This window comes from Stereum hirsutum, assembly GCF_000264905.1.
Source record: "Stereum hirsutum FP-91666 SS1 unplaced genomic scaffold STEHIscaffold_5, whole genome shotgun sequence".
NCBI lineage: Eukaryota > Fungi > Basidiomycota > Agaricomycetes > Russulales > Stereaceae > Stereum > Stereum hirsutum.
This window is the reverse complement of record NW_006763135.1, coordinates 1,543,466-1,557,339: the sequence shown is the minus strand read 5'-3', so window position 1 is coordinate 1,557,339 and position 13,874 is coordinate 1,543,466. Positions and strand designations below refer to the sequence as shown.

Below are 13,874 nucleotides of genomic sequence, written 5' to 3'. Positions count from 1 at the left end.
GCACCCCTATACAACCGTTGATGATGGTTTGACGACTTTGGCCACGTACTACTGTAGTTAGCAGGTAAAGTTAGCATGCATTATGCCTGAAAAGCGGGGAAACGGATATAGGGATGTTGCACTACTGTGTACCATCGTGATCACTGACCACAGTCTACCTTATCCTCTTTCTTTCCCCTGTCAAATGCTCAATACAAATCCTTTCATAGCGCATGAATATAGCATGGAATTGAAATACGTCACTGCCAACTGTATCACTGTACCATTCGGGGAATTCGAAACCTCTACGCATACCTACGTATACCTTTGACGTGGTAAGTAAAGAACTTGTCCTGTAGGCTATGCAATGGCATGACACTTCGAGGGACTGTCGGGTGGCACCATCTGACGCTGGGGGCGTGATATCCGCCGAAGGAGATCGTCGTCGACACCACTGCGGCGCTATGGAGCGTCCATATGCGTCTAATGACAGTCATGCACAGGAAGGCGGCTCAGGTAGCAGCATGCAGCGTTAGACGTGCATCATACATCACGTCGTGCGGGGATTCCGTTCGAATTCAAAGCGCACAGAAGTCTGATTTGTGACCCGTGAAGAGCGTCGTGAAGTACATATGCGTGCATGCGAATTTCTGACAGCAGGGAGGCCAGTGGCGTGTGGCGCAAGCCTTAGGACGCACGCTGATACTCGCTACGTACGTCGTAGAGCCATATGAATCCGTTGGACATATAGTAATACCAATTGAGCCGCACATGCTCATCCGCTTCATGCAGAGCTAAAGCTTTGCAAAAGGGTGGCCCAACCCGACCAACCGTATGATGATGTCTGCTAGCCCCTATCTGGCGAGGACAGTACTAGCGCAGCGAGTAACACCGAGCAGGGTCGCAACGCAGTCCCGGATCCAATACGGTCCAATCGGTGAACGCATGATCCAGACATGTGCGATTGTTTAGTCTGCTCATGATCAAGTGCGAGTCAACGTGCGGAATACCAAATGGCGCACACGAAGCCTTCGAACTACGCCACGCTACGCCATGCCATCTGTCCTCCACGGTGACCTACTTGAGCATGCTTTGAAATGCGATAATGTTGGTTGATTAGACGGGACTTCGAGAGTCTTGGGTGGGTGCTTCGAGCTTCGAGAGTCAATCGCGCGAGGCTGATCTGATCTCGGAAAGGAGGCTTTATGGATGGCAGAAGAACATATGTAGATTGAGAAGATGCGTATGTCGAGATGGGCTTGGGATCGTCTGAGGCAAATAGGCGATTGAGGTGGAGTCACTGCTACCCAGTGAGTTGCTGTAACTTGTGGCGTAAGTACACCTGTAGTGGTCGGGTCTTCAGATGGATGGGGGTGGGCGCAAGTGTGTGATCCCCTTTGCAGCGGCGAGCTCCAGACCTCCCGTGATATTGAGTGTATCGCAGAGACTTCAAACTGATGGTGAACTTATCGATCCACTGACGCCATCCTCCCTCCTCCCTCCCGAACCCCGTCCAACACCTCCATAAGTACGCGGTCAACAAAAGGCAAGTGCATCCACCTTGAGCTCCATCACATCACAGTCCCGTTCGCTCTTCGCGGACCGACAGCACATTCAATCGTGCGCGAGCTTGATATTGATTCAAACTGTGTATCCAAAAACGAAACAACTGCACATCGACTCCCCGGGGTCCCCCCTCATTCAAACACCGGCACATCCTCGGCAAACGCAAAACCGACAGCTGTCATTCCCCCTCATCCACATCCCAAGCTTCTTACGTACGATTTACATGCGCGCGAGATTTTTTAATTTGGAAATTGGACGCTGGACAGGCGAGCGCGTCAAGATCCCATCGGGCCAGGAAGTAAAAAGAGAAGCTTCGATCGTACGTTCCAGCATAATTTGCAATTTAAGTTATATCTCTCTCTCTCTGCGTGCGTAGACGGATTACGGAACCACTTTTTGCATTTCATATCAACTGGAATTGCAAGCCACTCTTTGCCGGATTGGGAGGGGGCTTCGAGTCGTTTAGGTGGGTCCGGCGATTTCCGGGTATAATATCGTACACGGCGGACCAGAGCACGGTTTTGTGATCCATGAAAAAAAAAGTCTGCAATTGCAAGGAGGGGTCTCGAGTTTCAGGCGATGTTTGTCTCCCCGGCAGGATGGTGTTTCCGAGCCCGTCGATGCGTTGGTGTTCGTGCTATGCTATGCTATGGGCTCTATGTGACCGTTGCGGTGCTGCTGAGCTGCTTAGCGGTTAAAGCGGTACGCAAAAGCTGTCGCAAAGTTACAGTCGACGGTCGTCGACGTGAACGTGAACGTTGCTCGTGGACAACCGTGCTAGTAGCAGTCTGTGCTAGTCTCGATGATATGATGCGTCACCGTCACCGTCGTTGTCCTCTCCCTCCACCGACCGTCCAACCAATCAACTAACCACCCGTTCTTTTCAAATACCCAAATCTCCGTTTTTCTGTTTGCAAAAAGAGTCAAAATCGACCTTCCGACCATCGCCCATCGCCCATCGCCATCGGCACGCGACGCGATGGTCGACGAATAATTTGAAAGCCCAACGGTCAACGGTCCAAGCGCAAAAAACCGCGTGCACTAAGGGTATACGCATAGGTCCCCGTATTTGCATTTTCCATAAGCATGCAGGGTCGATATCTCGAATGCAAATTACCTCTAGCTAAGCAGAGGCGATTCGAGGGAACGGGGAACGGAACGAAGACGCACGCTCGCACGCAGAGGATTGAGAGAGTCTGGCCTCAAGTCCACGTATGTAAATATCACAGGCTTGAAGCTCTGCAGCATGAACATATGAACGCACGAGCATGTGCATGGCCACTGGCACATCGAAATTTCCATTACCATTACCATTACTATGTATCATAGGCCGTTTCGCCAGCTTACTTACCGGCGTTCACGTACGACCGAACGTCGGTGCGTAGCCCAGCTGTGTCGTATCGCAGTAAGTGCAATCGTATCTGTGCGCATAGCCATAACCATCGCGAGCCTTGAACGGAAAAACTGGGGCGACGGGTCGTTATTGGTCGGCGGCGAGCGGGTATGAACGAGCGAGACGAGACGCGGGTCAGGGGACAGGGGCAGTCAGGCAGGGCAGACGGGGTGTTTGCAAGGGCAACGGGTAGTACAATTGACAGGGTAAATCTTTTTGGACACACACAGACAGGAAAAAGGTATACTATCCCATACAGGTAGAAGGCAAAAAAGCGAGCGAGTTGAGCAGACGATGAGATCCATATTACACGGCGAGACGATTGTATGATTGGGATTGCAGTGGTAACCGGAAAGCGAAAGCAAAGAGAGGAGAGAGGAGAGGGGTGGGTGTGACGACAAATATACATAACAATTGCTTCGATGGAACCCCGCCTCGGTGGAGTCGGCGATGGGAAGGCCAAGGCAACGGGACGACGACGACGAACAAGGGGACGGACGGACGGAAAGCAACGGGCGACGAGGCAAAAACGGCGCAGACGACGGCCTGGGAATTGAACTCCTGAATACGGAAATATACCATGCCGCGTTCCATGACATTTCAACAGCCCAACCCGTTCAGTAACGCGGACGAGTCCAAACTCAGCATGAAGGGGGGAAACAAGCAACCGTAGCCGACGAACGGAGAGCCAGGGAAGTGGTAAGTTTATCGACGAGATAACAGAAAAGCGTCCTGGAAAGAAAGGAGAAAAAAGATTGCAACAGGAGAAGAAAAAGACAAAGATGGAGGACAAAAGAAATCACGCATCACGACGGTGACGGTGACGGGTATTGCGAGCATGCTGTAAACACTCTAAGGGTCCCCTCCGGCCTTCGCGGCGTAGTGCGCGAGCGGGTCGCTCATGGAGACGTAGCCGAGGTCGGGCGAGACTGAGTTTTATAGACTGGAAGTCAGCAAAGCCATCCCAGTCGTGAGCACATTCAAGTCGGTTGGGTGCAAAGGAGAGGATGAAAAGTACACCGAGAGGGTGGAGAAGCGGCCTGACAAATCACAGAATAGAAGGAAACTCACAACGATGGACGTCCGCCTCTGCGTATCCGTCGATCACCGGCGGGGTTCGCGCCTGAGAGGACGACGATTGAGAGGCTGCGGACACTGAGCTTGCAGACGTCGAAGGCCTGACTGACCGAGTGTTCCACGCCCCGTCCTCCATCGAGCTCATGCCACCCGACCCTCCTCCGGACGGGACCGTGTACGCAAAGTCAGGCTGCGACGAGTTGAAGTTGGCATATGGGTCGACGGAGGGGAGCTGAATCATACTGCGCGAGCGGTGCATGGAATGCTCCTCGTCGATATGGTCCGATGGCGATGAGGACCCCCGGTCATCGATGTGGTCGTATGGAGTGGGGTATGGTCCGACGACTTGGCTGTGGCGTCTTTGGCGCCGGATGCTAAGCGAGCCAGTGGTGGTCGAGTAGTTCGCCTTGGAGGACGATGGACGGGAGGAGGTGGGCGTCAGCGGCCGTGCGTAGCCAGACCCGGGCCGCGAGTCGTAATGGTGCGGAGTCGTGTCGTCGTACGAGATGGACCCCATGGAGGAGACAGAGTAGCCGGTCGCGGGGCGACTATCGGGCGAAAGAGACGACGCGCTCTGGGGCATGGAGGAGAAGGAAGGCGCGTAGTTGGTGTTGATGGTCGGACGGGTGGGCGGATAATTCGAGCTGCTGGGGTTGAGGAGGGAGGAAAGGCTGCCAGAGGTCGCGGACGAGCTGCCGCTGCTGACGGGCGAGAAGGACCACGAGTTCTGCTCGGCGTAGGGGTATTGGGCCGGGTTGACCATCAAATCGCGGCTCGAGGTCGAGTACGACGAAATGGAGTTGTACCCGGGGCCACCATTTTCCTCGCTGGGTATGGGGTGGAGCGAGTGAGGCGAGTTGCTGTACATGCCGTGGGACATCGGCGGGTCGGAGGGGACGGTGAGCGGTGGCAGAGCTTGACGAGAGTAATTGCTCGGGGCCCAGGAGTTGCCCGGCTGCGGGAGAGGGGTATACGAGCCGGGGGCAGAAAAGCCGCGATTGCGACCACCGGCCTTGTAGGACTGGTTCATGTCGACAGAGGGAATGGAGAGAGGGACGCCTGAGCCAAGACCAGTGGCGGAGCGGGGAGCTGCGTTGGGCATCTGTTGCTCATCGACGCGCTTTCTGGGCTTTGGGAGACGAGGGGGGACGCGACGCTTAAAGTTTGCGACTACCTCTGGGGGCGAGTGCCGGTTGAGGGTGGGGTGGGCTGTCATGCAAGCTGTCAGGACTTTGGGCTGACATCGAGAATGACAAGAGAAGACTGACACCACGTGGAGGCGTCGGGATCGTCGATGGCGGGGTCGACGTTGCGGAGGTTGACTTTGCGCATGAAGCCATAGATCTGCGGACGAACGGAGGTAAGCACGGACGGAAGGGGCAGGAAGCACGAAGCACGGAGGACTGACGTTTAGTTGCCGGGAGAAGGACGCAAAGCGCGATTGGCGGTAGATGGAGGGCAGGACATGGAGCGCGAGCTGCTCTGGCCGCTCGACGATGATGTGCTCGCCGGCGGGGTCCCAGCGAATCATGTGCTGGTTTTCGGGGCGTTCGAGGAGGCTGGGTGTGTGACTGGTTGGTGAATGGACGCGAGTTAAACAAACAAAAAAGACGTACGAGTAGAGCTTTGTGAGGAAGGTGGCCTGGGGCTTTGTGGCGTTGCTGTCGGACTTGTTCATGGGGGGCGGCTGGTCAGATTTTGGGGGGGAGTGGGGCGAGCCGTCTTCCGGCGAGGAGCGGGTGGAGGAGGTGGTGGAGAGGAGCTGGGGGGGATAGACGACCTGCTGCTGGGAGTAGTCGCGCTGGTACTGGGTGGGTGCGCTGCGCTGGGCGTAGTACGAGTCGGCCATTGTTGAGGGAAGACGTGAGCAGGCGTTGTTTAAGAGGGCTCGACGGAGGCTAATCTACCGAACCATCTGCGCCCTTTAACTGGTCCGCCACCCTCGGCGCCGAGGTCGATCACCCTGTCCGTCGCTCGCCTCTCTCCGCCGGCAACTTACGCGCCCTCGCCCAATCGCCCTCCGTCGAACCTTCCAGCTCACCCCAAATCGCAGATCCACCGCTGCCGTAACGCGAGCCCCCAGCCGTGCCCCAGCCGCTTTCGATATCAGCCTTCCATTCATCCCGGCCGCAACACTCGGCCACCCCCCGCTGATCCTCACCCTCTCCTCCGCCCACTCCCGGGGTCCCTCCTCTTGGTTCACCGGTCAATTGTTTTTGCCCTACCCACGTCATCAATTCCCATTTCTGCGATCGTTTCCCCGCGTGGCTGCCCGTCCCCGTTCCCCCGATTGATCAGCACATCGCCCATTCCATCTTCTAAGTACAAGCACGTCCTCGACGCTTTGCTTCCTCACGAACGCGACGCCCCCCGCCGTCCCTTCTTTCCGCCGGGCCTGTCTTCTTCGCCCCTTCGAGTCATACAGCACGACCCACAACGCCGCCACGTTCTCTCAACCTTCTTTTTCCCCTGACTTCAAGTTGTTCGTACATACAGACAATAAAACAATCATAATTATAACAATACCCAAATATACACCTCCGAGTCGCAACAACCCCACCTGCCTATCTGGGCCTCCGAACCCCCTTTTCAGGCTCCCTCCGCCTCTCCAGCTGGCCATGGCATATGGCCCCTGGCTTATGTTACATGTGTACATCTACACACAACGTTACTCGCCCTTATCTCATTCTAACCCAATCGTAAACCCGATGAAAAACAAGACCGTCATCCACATCAAACCGCTCATCGAATGATCCAGACCATGCTACCTCTCCGTGTATTTGTCTTACAATACCACGCAAAAACGCGTGGCCGCAGGCCAACTGTCCTCCTCAGTCAAAGAAGAAGAAAAAAGTATACGTAGTGACCTCGTGCTCACAACCCCACATCCGGACGAGTCCTCCCACTGTCCTCCGTGCCTCCCAACTTTTCTAGAAACACCGAACGAGCCCCTGTTCACCTTACCTTACCTTACACAACTCTTTCCACAGTTTCTTTCTGGTCCGTCGTACGTTTACATATACATACTTACCAGACGAGGGCTCCGCGGCTGAAGCGCAATGCAGTGGTGGTGGTTTGGAATGGATGAGTTAATAATAGGGTTGGCTGTATGTATACCTGTGTACTGTAACTTATATACGAGATACGAACGGAGATTCAGGATGCAAAATGAAAAGAGTAAAAATCCGACCGGAAACGCAACGAAACCAACGGACGAGGGGCAAGGAAAGTCTGTCGAGCGACCGCAACGAAAGGAAAAGTCTAAGCTGAAGCGCGATCCGAGGACCCGAACCCTGGCACGGGCACCCGAAGAGTGAAACGAACGTGGGGGCAGAGGGAGAAAAGAGACATAGAGGCAAGGCAATGAGCGTGACGAGGAATGAGTGGACTGGGGTGAGTGAGTGCATCGGTGCAACTGTGAAAATAATAAAGAAAAGTTCCATGAGATAATGCGGTAGGTAGCGGTATATTGAATGAATATGAAGGGGAATATGAATCGAATCGAATCGAGAGAGAGCTTGACGAGAACGAGAACCGGAGACAGACAAACATGCAACAGGTGAAACATAAAACCGGGCAGCTAAACGGTCAAAGTCTTTGGCTGCTTGGAGTGGAGTGGGGGTGGTGGAGATGTATGTGTGTGAGCGACGAGTCGAGTTCAGGTCAGGTAGCCTTGGAGTGTAGATAGAACGAAAAAGAATCAAAGAGGAAAACGAATGCGGTGAGACCGTGAACGGACGGACGGACGGTGAAACATGGACGGAGCCGGATGAGGCAAGATGGTACACGGAGAAACAAGACGAGACGATGCCGGATTAGTTAGGGTCAAGTGTGGGGACATCAGAAAGGAATCAGGAATCAACCCTGTGGAATGAGAGAGGAGTGGAAAGGACCCAGGACGGGAAGTGGAAAGTGGAGAGGAATGCAATGAGCGAACAAATGATTCCGAGTGAGGACAATAGAAGGGAGGAGAGAGCGGGGCCGAAGGAGATCCAGTACGCATACGCGTGAGCAGTCACGGAAAGCATTACACCGGGGTTCGAGGAAGAAAAGAGTAGAATGAAGGAGCGTATGGACGAACAACATCAAAAGGGGCATTTCAGAAGGCTATAGGGTCAATAGTACAACGCGTGCGGTCCACTCCACCCGGTCAGAGCTACCTCTGGCCGTCTTTCGTGAGGAAGGGCCGCGCACCTTTCCATCCAGACGAGATGGATAGCGAACGAGACGAGGCAGGGCAGACTAACTGTCCCCGTCATGGTGCAGCGTGATACTCGAGAACGCGCCGAACAAATCCGCGTCCGCCGCAGCCTCCATGCCATCGTCCATGCCCGGCGTACCCGGTGTCTGCGGTACACCAGCGCCCGCAACAGCCTTGATCTGCGAAGACTGGCTCTCGAGATGAAGCGAGTTCGACTCCTCCATCCTGCGAAAGTTGACTGCATCGACGCCATTGGACGAGGACGGCACGATCTGTGTCAAAAAAGGGACGGGAACGCAAGCAAACAAAATAAGAACCACACGATCAGTAAGTTTCAATGTCTCGCAGCCAGATCAGATGGGTCTCGGTAAGAACCGACAGCCATTTCATGCATTCTCTGCTTCTCAACGCCACAAAGCCCTTGAACTCGCCGCGTGGGAGGGGCAGAGAAGCACACGACGCTCGCTCGGAGCATGGCAAGAATAGGGGCCTAACGTACCGGAGGTTGTGTGTTCCTCAGCAGTCCCCAGTTGATTTTGGCGAACCACTTGGCCTGCTTAACCTCGCTCGCACCGCTCTTGCTGCCTAGCCGAGTGTTCTCCTCTTTATCTAACAGCCGCACAATGATGTCTTTTCCAGGCCTGTGCAGTTCACGCGATTTCGAGGGCAGATAGAAAACAGACACGAGGAAGCATGAGCTCGACGGGTAAACGTAGATCAAGGAGCTTATGCACTCACTGTGATACCTTCGGCGTATCTTTGAAGTGCACAGGCAGACTGAGGATGTTGTTAAAGGTATCATTGCGCTCACGTCCCTTGAACGGTGTGGTGGCGTACTGCGTGACAGAGGACAAGGCGTCAGTCATCATGGTGAACACAAGACACGCAGGTGAACGGATAAAACTCACGATCATCTCGTAAATGAGAATTCCAAGTGTCCACCAATCAACGGCCGAAGTGTGACCAGAGTTCTGGATCACCTCAGGTGCGATATATTCTGCAAAGAAGGACCGTCAACGAGCGATCGGGACCTGCAAGCGCCTACAGCTCGTTACAAACCTTCTGTGCCCACGAACGAGTTTGTCCGAAAGTCGGCCGTACAGGACTTGGTGTCAATCATAGGTATCTGAAAATTCGATCGAACGAACAAGATCAGTAAGTGTTTGCGTGAGGATGACGTTCCAGGTGATAGATAGATGGATGGATGGGCGTGTGTAGGTAGATACTCCACTACTCACTCCGTTTGGCTCTGACTGATGAATCGTGGCCGGTCTTCCCCCAGACACGCCCGACTGTTTCGCAAGGTCGAAATCAGAAAGCATGATGTGGCCCGAATGATGCAGCAAGATGTCTGTGTGTGTGTTTTGATGCAAAGGAAAGATGGGCGATTAGCGTTCACGCTCCTAAACACATGCCCCGGGACATTCCACGAATCACAGATCAAAAAGACCATACGCACTCTCTGGCTTCAAGTCTCGGTAGATGAAACCCATCAGATGCAAGTACTCTAGTGCTGCGACGACCTCAGCGGCGTAGAACCGCGCTGCGTCCTCCGGGAGACACTTTCCTGGTCGCGACTGCAGCGCACGGAAGAATTCGCCGCCCATGCAGTACTCCATGCAGAAATAGAGGTATTCTTCCGACTGGAACGAGTGATGTAGTGTAACGATGAACGGATGGTTCGCGGTGGCAAGGATGTCCTGCTCCGTCAACGCGCGTTTGATTTTCTTCCGCTGGATCATTTCTTTCTTCGATAACACTAGTGGAAAGTTGAACATAAGCGAACACAGAAACAATCGGATGGTAGCAAAACAAGGTTCAAGGGTCTGATAAAATGAATGAAATCCGCGCACCCTTCATTGCAAACAGCTTCGAGGTTTTCTTCTCACGCACGAGGAACACCTTGCCCACATCGCCACGACCGAGAAGCTTGATTTTTTGGAAGCTAGAGGGACCCACTTCCACCTAACGCGAAAGAGGACATCAGTCCCAGGCCCGATACCAGCATCGTACCCGTAACATCACACAGATCAAGGAGAGTGCGGTGCCCGAGATGAAGTGCTGTGGTACTCACGGACTTGACTTTGATAGAATTACTGGAATACGTTCGACGAAACGCGACCTTCCCCGGTCCTTGCAGGGAAGAAGCACCCTCCGATACCTTTGATAATGCGGAGGTGCTTAGGTAGCGCGGTGCTTGTCCACCACGCGAAGATGTAGACGATACGGTCTCGATGGAGTTGTTTCCGGCCTCTGATGCCACAGTCGTCGGTAAGCCACCTCCTGGAACGGGAGTCATTGCATTCGATGGAGCGAGGAAACCATTCTTCGTGGTGGAGGCCGATCCCTGCTTCAGGTTGAATAGGCCCTTGGCATTGGGTGCTGATGCGACACGACGGATGAAGCGAGTAGCCGATGCGCCCACCGAGCGAGGCGATAATGGGCCTCCCGAACGCGACGTCGTCGCCGGAGCCGGACGAGGAAAGCCTGAAGTTGATGCACTTGCAGGAGGATCTCGTTGGACCTTTATTGTTTGCCCGGCCTTCTCTGACTTTGTCCTTGTCCGCGACTGGGGTTGTGGAGCGGCCATTGACGCGTCGGTGGAAGTATGAGAGGAAGCAGCTGGTGTGCTTGGGGTTGCTTGCGAGCGACCATTGTTCGAGTCTGAAGAGCTGGAGGAGTTGTACGAGTAGGAGGAAGATTCGGCATGGTCGATGGAGACGAAAGAGGCGGGTGTAAGTGAGGCATTGGGAGTTGAAGGAACGGATTCGCCGTTGACAAAGCCGGTCTCGAGAGTGAGAGTGGACCCCCCTGGGCCTGAGCCGTTCATGACGAGCTTCTTTGACGAGCCATTCCCTATACGAAATATGGACTTCCAGTTTGGAGCTCCTGGGGATGTAGGAGAGGCGGGACCGCTTGGAGGCGACCGAGTGCCTTCAGGAGAAGCCGTGGGGCCCTTTTTGAGCGATGCGGTCGCTGGCATGGTCGGCTCGGGCGGGGTATTGGTGGCTAAGAGAGAGCGTGGGCGACGTCGACGACGGCGAGGGCGAGAGTTACGGGCGTCGGTCGTTGTCGAGAGCAAGGGACAGGGCAGCAGTGAGCTCGGTAACTTTACATCTTCTTCCGCCGCGGTCGAACCCATCCTTATGGAGTCCCGTTTACCCAAAACGGCCACCAGCTGACCAATTGGTCCTCGACCTCGATTGACTTTCTTTGCTTTCTGCTCTCTCTTTTTTCGCTGACATTTTTCTCGACGACGCTCTCGGTCGGTATACACTCTTTTCATGCTTAGTACGCTGTTCGTAAGCATGAGCAATAGCGGCGATGATGGGAGGCCGGCGTTCTCCGTCGCTTCGCCACCCACAATGAAATCGGAACGTTACGGTACACTTCAAATGAGCGCCACAAATATGGCACTAGGCCTTCATCGACATCGTCGACCTCCATTAGCCCTTCTGGAATCCTGGACCATCGCAGGCTCGTCTGGCCTCCTCATCTTCACTTGCATTCGCTCGTCGGTGTTTTTTTGCATTCCCCATCACTAGATGAACATTTTCTCCAAGCATTATTCTGCCACCTCCACCAAGCACTATGTAGAACAGGTCGGCAGCTCTCAAAGTCCGCGTGTTCCATCCATATATAGGACTATCGTCATTGCTTGGATTCTCTCAAGAAGGCTATGAGTATAAACGGGTAACCTTAACAGGAACTTACTAAGACAGGTCTATTGTAAGAAACTTCGGCACTAAGGCCAAGGCAATGACCGTGAAAACAAGCAGATGTCAGCTTCGTGGCGGGAAGCAATACCAAGCGGGCCTAAGATAGACAAAGAAGCGTAAGTCCCAAAAAGAACCCCGCTTTGGACAGACTTACCCAAAGTCAAACTAAATGAGACTCGATGCAGAGCTTTCTCACAACCGCGTTCCTTGAGAGTGAGAAAGACGGGCTCGAGTTGCGTTGTCGTCATGTCCACCCGTACGGCTGAGAGATAGTTTCCCGCACCCAATTATATCGTTATGTAGGCCATCCAAGCATCGGACCAACACCTCACTAACATAAATCATACGTCCTTACCGGCGGCACGGTGAACAGAACGTCTAAGAAGACTGAGACCCAAATGGAGTGTCGTTGACGCCGTGATTGCTCAACCCGGCGAAGAGCGTGCATAACAGAGGTCAATGATACCCCATTGGAGTATCATTGAAATAGATTCAACGCACGGCAGAGCGTGCGAAGAGGTGCGCGAGGACTTCGCCTTTTAGCGATGTAGAAGAATGAAAGCTGGAGAAATATTGACATGAGAGAGGGCAGTGTTAGACGGCACGGCAAAGGTTAGCTTGTGCGATGTGATCGTCTCTCAATCGCCTTGCAGTATACAGAAATTGACCGGACAACCTGTGCGAGTGAGAGTGCGTTATTTAATACTTAGGGTTCCATACGCTGGAATTGCTGGGTAAGAAGTTTGTGGCTCAAAATAGTTGATAGCAAAGCGGAAGGATGTCAACCGCACCTTCAAGCCTAACCGTCTTCCCCTTGATTTCGAAGTCCATCCAAGCTCCATTCAGCCCCTTCGTCTTTCCACGGTATGAATGTAGCTCGCGAAAAACTCGAGAGTCCTCGGAGTGGCGTCGACACTTGATGAACCTAGCCCGCGTTTGGTCCCTTCGTGATCCCCTCATGACGGGTGAAATGTTGCAGATAATAATTCGGGAATCATAGCAGGTTATATAGGCCAGCCGCCGGCTCTCTCGCACGACGGGCTGAACGAGTATGGAGGAAATGGTGGACAGCGAAGGAGACATAAACCGCTCAAACGCCGTCTTTCCATGCTCCTTTAGTTCGACTGGCTGAGGATGAACATCAGATGGTCAATGCCAATGCTGAGCAGGTATACCGCTTAACACCCGTACGAAGCGGAACATCGTTACATGAACAGACCTGTTTCGAAATCGATACCTTTCGGTATGAGATAAAGTCCTCCTTCAGACCCGAGTACAAGGTCGTTATTGTTTATAATGATGTCGGTGGACTGGTGGCGATCTGCGAGTGAAGCAAATTAGTTTGAGGTGACAATAAGAAGGCAGTAGAAACGAACGCAAGTTGTTCTAAACAACAACGTGAACGTTCTTTGAACAGCGACAGTAAGGCTGCAGAAAAGTAGTCATAGCTAATAGGGATGGTAGTACCAGTCAGATGCCAGAGGTACTTGCCTAAGTTCAACAATTCCCTATTCTGCAGGTCCATACTATGCGGATACAAACCCTTGTTCCCAAATAATAGGCAAGAACTCCTCGGAGACGCAGAACACGTCTAGGTCCTCGAGCATATCGGTGACGATGCGGCCGACGCTGTTCTGTCCTCGTGAACAGGTCGTGTTGGTGTGAGTGGGGGTAGCGGGGTGCGGAAGGGTCATCTTGCTGCCCGTCTGTTCGTTAGGGGTAAGCGTATGATGTTGTCGTACTGTTTCAGAACCATGGTCAGTGAAGAGCCCATCATGGCAAGTCTGTATGTCCATCACCAGACCGAGGGTAAAAAAAATTCGCGCAACTCAAAGGAGACTCGCGGCACGTTTCTCGAACCCATCTGACACGCTACCTCTCCTACAGGCAGTGGACCTTTGAGTGGCTGAGCGTCGTGAACGACCTACTGAATTACCTT

General features: G+C 53.6%; 2 protein-coding genes across 2 annotated transcripts; both read right to left on the bottom strand.

Moving 5' to 3' along the window:
* Nucleotides 1–3,108: 3,108 nt before the first annotated feature.
* Nucleotides 3,109–5,758, bottom strand: STEHIDRAFT_120439 (uncharacterized protein). The gene is given in 6 exon segments (XM_007302820.1): nucleotides 3,109–3,867; nucleotides 4,010–5,224; nucleotides 5,284–5,359; nucleotides 5,424–5,574; nucleotides 5,632–5,711; nucleotides 5,727–5,758. 5 exon segments carry the CDS (start codon nucleotides 5,691–5,693, stop codon nucleotides 3,791–3,793), a joined length of 1,581 nt encoding a protein of 526 aa, XP_007302882.1. The 5' UTR covers nucleotides 5,694–5,711; nucleotides 5,727–5,758; the 3' UTR covers nucleotides 3,109–3,790.
* A 2,499-nt stretch (nucleotides 5,759–8,257) lies between these two features.
* On the bottom strand, nucleotides 8,258–10,806 carry STEHIDRAFT_55038 (Pkinase-domain-containing protein; the record flags this gene model as incomplete). The annotated part of the gene is made up of 9 exons (XM_007302303.1): nucleotides 8,258–8,488; nucleotides 8,716–8,857; nucleotides 8,955–9,052; nucleotides 9,125–9,213; nucleotides 9,276–9,342; nucleotides 9,455–9,567; nucleotides 9,676–9,975; nucleotides 10,070–10,181; nucleotides 10,291–10,806. 9 exons carry the CDS (start codon nucleotides 10,804–10,806, stop codon nucleotides 8,258–8,260), a joined length of 1,668 nt encoding a protein of 555 aa, XP_007302365.1.
* Nucleotides 10,807–13,874: the final 3,068 nt, after the last annotated feature.

Bases quoted from the DNA above. Each gene is read 5' to 3' on its own strand.
- STEHIDRAFT_120439 (XM_007302820.1), bottom strand. From the start codon at position 5,693: ATGAACAAGTCCGACAGCAACGCCACAAAGCCCCAGGCCACCTTCCTC. The intron at 5,575-5,631 runs GTACGTCTTTTT...TCACACACCCAG, and splicing joins TTCCTCACAAAGCTCTACTC to CCTCCTCGAACGCCCCGAAA. The intron at 5,225-5,283 runs GTCAGTCTTCTC...CTTGCATGACAG, and splicing joins TCCCGACGCCTCCACGTGGT to CCCACCCCACCCTCAACCGG.